Consider the following 5,540-nt stretch of genomic DNA (forward strand, 5'->3'; position numbering starts at 1 on the left):
CAATTTTCATTTGTTGTTCATTTTCATTTGTATTTGTTTATCATGAAATAAAAATAACTTTGCAACAATACTCTCTCTATTATGTTTCCTTCTTTATCATTTTTTCTTTAAAAAAAAATTATCTACAATGATACTAAATTCCTATGGTTTTTTATATTAATTTTATATTATTATTAATCAATAATTAATATTTTTAGTTATTATTATTATTATTTATTTATTATATCAATTAATAAAAAAAAATATATATAAAATATCACATTCAAATAATACGACCAATTCAACTCAGCATCCAAATAAATACAAATTATATATTTATTTCTCTATATATCTATCTATAGAGGATCAATATAATCTATTTTTTTTTCTCCTACAAGTAAATTGTTTAATTTGCGAACATATCACTTTACTTTTTGAGCAAAAAAAAATTGGACATACACTCCTAGTACAAACTAATAACACTTCGTGGTTACTTTTATTTTGGTTAAAAATTAAAATGGTAAACATTTCCTTGCAAAATTTGATCCCAACAAGCCCACAAACAACATACCCTTTCGCATTTTGCAGTTACACGCGCTAAGCAGTCGCGTCGTTTCCCGCTTTAAATTTCTCCCCGACTTCCGAATCAAAATTTTCCACTACGCTCCCAAAAATTAAATGAAAGAAAAAAAAAATATCCAAACGAGTGTATCCTTCTTTCAAATTCTTGTTCTTCAGATCTGATAAAAAGTGTTAAAAAACACACTCTCTTTCTAAAATTTGTAAATTTTTCGTTCTTTTCAACACGCTCTTGTTAGGGTTTCCAACATTCACACAATTTTCAATTTTCAATTTTCTTTTTTCCTTTTTCGTTTTTTAAATTGCTCCTTGAATTAATACCTGTTATCAGCGATTCCGATGTCGGCTTCCACCGTGTCTATCACGGCGGCGAATCCAGGCGCGCGTCGGAGACCCATGATCGTTACCGAGAAGAAAACCACCACTAATCTTGAACTCCTTGCCAACGACGTCGCCGCCTCTCCGGTTGCTGTCACTTCCGGCAATGTCGACGGCAAGACTCCATCAGCCGCCGGTAATGGCCGAGACTTGAGTCATCACTCGATCCGCGGAGAGGCCGTCCTCTCCAAGGAGTTGGCTCCGGCAACGAAGAGGACTGCCGGCGGGAACTCTACTGCGGTTACTCCGCGGAGGGTGAAGAAGTCTAATGGGAAGTCGGATAAGCCGCGGTGGCTCACCGTGGCGAGAATCTTTGCGAAACAATTCGTGCTCCTGGCGATGCTCGCTGGGTTGGTTCAGTTGTTTAGGTGGTATGTATTGAACTCCAGCGAAGGCGTTGTTGGAGGGTTCGCTGAGTTGTCGGAATACGAGGGGAGAATTTCGGAAGTGGAGAGTTTGTTAAAGAAGACGGCAAAGATGATTCAGGTGCAGGTTGATGTGGTGGATAAGAAGATTGAGAATGAGGTTAGAGGGTTGAGGACGGAAATGGATGCGAAAATTGAACAAAAAGGTGCATTCTTGGAGAATGAGTTGAAGAAATTGGAGACTAAGGGTGAGAAATTGGAGAGATATTTGGGTGAATTGAAGATAGATGATTTGTTAACAAAGGAGGAGTTTGAGAAATTTGCCGAGGGTTTGAGGAATGTGAAAGGGAATAGTTATGAAGGTGGTGGTTTAGATGAGATTAGGGAATTTGCAAGAAGCGTGGTTGAGAAGGAGATTGAGAAGCATGCTGCTGATGGGCTTGGGAGGGTGGATTACGCCCTTGCTAACGGTGGAGCCACAGTTGTGAGGCATTCGGAGGCCTATGATATGCGGAGGGGAAATTGGTTCTTGATGTCTGTCAGAAATGGTGTTCACCCCAATGCTGATAAGATGTTGAAACCGAGTTTTGGGGAGCCCGGTCAGTGTTTTCCATTGAAGGGTAGCAGCGGGTTTGTTCAGATAAAGCTACGTGCTGAAATCATTCCTGAGGCTGTCACCTTGGAACATGTAGCAAAGGTAATGCAATGCATAGTTTTGTTGCTCTGTTGTTTTGCCATGATGCCAATCAGTTAGTAGAATAATCTTTGGTTTGCTGTTAATGTTGTACTTCATTGCATTTATGAAAATTTGGAGCAGTTGAGATGCTTGTTATAGGAAATTTGATTTTGCATATGCATATATACTTGCTTGCATTCTCATTGTGGCAAACTAGGCTTGAAAATCTGCATGATGAGCCCATGAATTATGTTTATGTTATGTAGGATCATAATATATCAACTAGATGCAACTGGTTTATTGAAGTCCATGTCTGTGGGTGAGTTATGATGGGTGTAGTAGAACATGCCACGTGTTTTTCTTGTACTTAGGCTACTATATATGATATATTAAAACTGATGTGATTAACTTATTACTAGTGGTTGAGGATATCCACAAACTGGATTTTTAATCAAACATACATATCATAGGAGAAATAATTAAAAGGCTCTATTGATATGTGAAAGTATGAAGTTTACTGCATTTATCTTTTTATTCAACATGTCAAGTTGGAGATGGTGATATTTGGGCTTCTGTAGTTTATACTTTCAAATTCTAATGCAATGATTGTTTGGTTTTTTCTTGATATACTTTGTTGTTTGTTAATGATACTGAACCACTATATATGGTTGATTCTGAGACCTTTCTTGATTCTTCAGACATATTTTTGTCTAATTGGTTTTCATTTTTCAATGTAATTTCTTTTTGTGCATCCTATTAATTTAGTGTTTTTGTAATCTAGCGTTGTATGTGGTATTGTGCTACCTTCACGGTTGTGGAGATCTGTGTTACACAAAAAGACCAATAAATTTTCTCATAAGGATACAGCTCTAATTTTATGTTTTTCCTTGTTGCATTTTTCATTATTTGGGAGCTTTTTTCCATGGAGTTTAATGGAGAAGGTTGTTTATTTACATGAACTGCATGATTGTGTTTCCAAGTATTTATAATAATCATGATTTGACAGTCTAATTCAGATATAAATGTCTGCTTTCTTGGTTATTTGAGAGTCAAGGCACATTCCTCAGTATATGAGACATTTATTATGTTCACAATACTGCAACAAAGATGAAAGTCCATTGGATCTATTCATATTGGAACTGGAAATAAAATAATTTGAAGGACTGTGTTTTATATTAAAAGAACTTGGCTCATGTAGTTTAGTGCTTGAACTTTTGACTTCTGATTAAGAAAATAAATAATTGCTTCTGTATAACATATTCCCATTTATACCAATATGAACCCAACAAAGAAGTCTTTGTTGAAATTAATATTTACTCATAGTTAAAAAAAGCTCAGTATGCGGTGTATAGAGTCATATCCTGTAATGTACATATTTTCTTTCTTTCCATTTACATAATGAATGAGATAGTGCTTGAAGTTAAGTTATTATGTTTTTTAAGAGGCTTGGATGACCGATTATTTTTTTAGCTCTATGTTGATAAAAGAGAGTTTCACCCTGTATAGGGTTAATAGGTATAGGTTTCATAGAATTTTTGTTGGAAGTCTTATATTTTGATGCAATGATATACCTATTGCTGAGATGGCTGGTGTATGTAAAGTATGTGTCTGTTACTGTCATTTGTATGATTTGGTTGCTGTCATATTTTTGGTATATTTTGTCATATTTGGTGGGTAGCTTGTGTATTTTTCGGCATATTTTATTGTTGTTGTTTTCCCCAGAGTATTGTATATCAGATATGAAACCCATCATCGATGGTCCAAAGTAAATCTGATTGATTCATAAACTTACTTGGTTATTAATATATTGGTAGATTGGTTGTCTTGTTGCTGTTGCAGCGTTAGTGTCTTGGAGTTCCTTTTATAGTTTTTCCTGGCCTTCTCTAGCCCAGATTGGTTTTGATGGGACTTGGGAGTTAAAATTTCCCTGGATTCTTCATAACAGTTCTGAAGCCCTTTGCTTTATTCATATTTTTCTCAACGTTTATTTTTTTTAGATTTTGTTGTAGTTGTTTTTAACCATTTCACATCACATTTCTTCTGTGCTTTGTTAGTAGATCTGTGTTTGCGTTGATGTATGATTGGATTGGAAGTACTTTGTTGTCTTCAGTTAATTGTTCAGTTTGACTAGTTGATAAAAAGAAAGGTATTTTGTGTGTCACTAACATAAAACTTTCTCGAGTCCTCGTGATATGGATCAATGATGATTGTGATTACCTGCTTTTAATGGCACATTACTGCTATAAGATTGATTGCCAGATGTTATTCTAGCATTCTTTGTCATTTGTCAAGTGTATTGATTGGAACAAAAGGGAATAGAATAGTACGGAAAAGTTGAGGTGATTAAATTTTGTTAGAAAATCATTTTATGGATTTGTGAATATTTTTGGCTTGTATATTCATGTGGTTTTCATGTTGAAATACATGAATCCTAATACTATTTAAAATTGGTAAGATACATGTAAACCATCTTCAACTGTTTTTCTGGTGAAAACCCATGTTTTTAGTCATGTTTTGGCGATCTTCTGCCAGATCTAAATTGATTTCCTTGGTAATTTATGCAGAATATTTTTTGTGGGCTAATCTGGTGTTCCAGTTATCCTTATTACTTTGGCAAAAGGGAATATTCTTTGGTGTTGTTTACAATAAGGCCCTATACGTTGCGAATGATGTCTTTGTTGGGAGTTCTTTTATGTTTATATTTTTTATCTTGATGTGTGTGGCACTGAGTGGTTTTGTGTTTCTATTTATTCAATCAGCAGTTCTTTGAATATTGTTAGTTTTTGTACTGATATTTTTTATTTGAACAGAGTGTCGCATATGATAGGTCTAGTGCTCCCAAGGACTGCAGGATTTCTGGTTGGCTGCAGGGGCGCAATACTGATTCTGTAATTGATACAGAAAAGATTTTTCTTCTGTCAGAGTTTACATATGACCTTGAGAAGAGCAATGCTCAAACTTTTGATGTGTTGAATTCAGCAGGTTCTGGTGTTATTGACACGGTAAGGCTTGACTTTACGTCAAATCATGGAAGTGCTTCACACACCTGTATATATCGCTTAAGAGTTCACGGTCACAAACCTGACTCGGTTTCTATGATGGCAATCCAGTCATAATGCATCATTTGTTTGTTTGAAATTTTATCAATGTTTGTGTAATTGCTTAGTATTATTTGTTCAGATGTAGGTAGGAATTCATGGATTAAATATAATAGATGCAGTCACTTGTGGTCCTTGTTAGTGTATTTAACTTATTGCTGCTTCAAATGGATTATGTATTTAGTGTATGATTTCTGAATTAGGAAGATGATAGATTTCACACTTTTGGGTATCACCAAGGTTTACTAGTTTCTTTTCTCCGTATGGTTCTTTAGGGTTAAGTATGTTTTAGCCCTTACAACACACCCTACTATCAAAATTACCTTTGTAAAATTTTCATGTAAGTTTGATCTTTCATTTGGTAGTTTTAGAAACTAAACATACAAGAAAATTTATAGATTAAAATATATTTAACCTTTGATACATCGATATGTGGGAAATTGATGATCTAAAACCATTTCCTGG

The 5,540-nt window shown here is 34.8% G+C and overlaps 1 protein-coding gene across 1 annotated transcript; it reads left to right on the forward strand.

Annotated features, from left to right (window-relative positions):
* Positions 1 to 639: 639 nt before the first annotated feature.
* Positions 640 to 5,297, forward strand: LOC101513113 (SUN domain-containing protein 2). The gene is made up of 2 exons (XM_004511095.4): positions 640 to 1,998; positions 4,788 to 5,297. The coding sequence occupies exons 1-2, from the start codon at positions 898 to 900 to the stop codon at positions 5,091 to 5,093; spliced, it is 1,407 nt and encodes a 468-aa protein (XP_004511152.1). The 5' UTR covers positions 640 to 897; the 3' UTR covers positions 5,094 to 5,297.
* The last annotated feature ends 243 nt before the right edge of the window (positions 5,298 to 5,540 follow it).

Source organism: Cicer arietinum, chromosome 7, assembly GCF_000331145.2.
Source record: "Cicer arietinum cultivar CDC Frontier isolate Library 1 chromosome 7, Cicar.CDCFrontier_v2.0, whole genome shotgun sequence".
Taxonomy (NCBI): Eukaryota; Viridiplantae; Streptophyta; class Magnoliopsida; order Fabales; family Fabaceae; genus Cicer; species Cicer arietinum.

Excerpts from the sequence above, each read along its gene's own strand:
- LOC101513113 (XM_004511095.4), top strand. The coding sequence starts at position 898 with ATGTCGGCTTCCACCGTGTCTATCACGGCGGCGAATCCAGGCGCGCGT. Across the intron at positions 1,999-4,787 it reads CCTTGGAACATGTAGCAAAG|AGTGTCGCATATGATAGGTC; the intron begins GTAATGCAATGC and ends TTATTTGAACAG.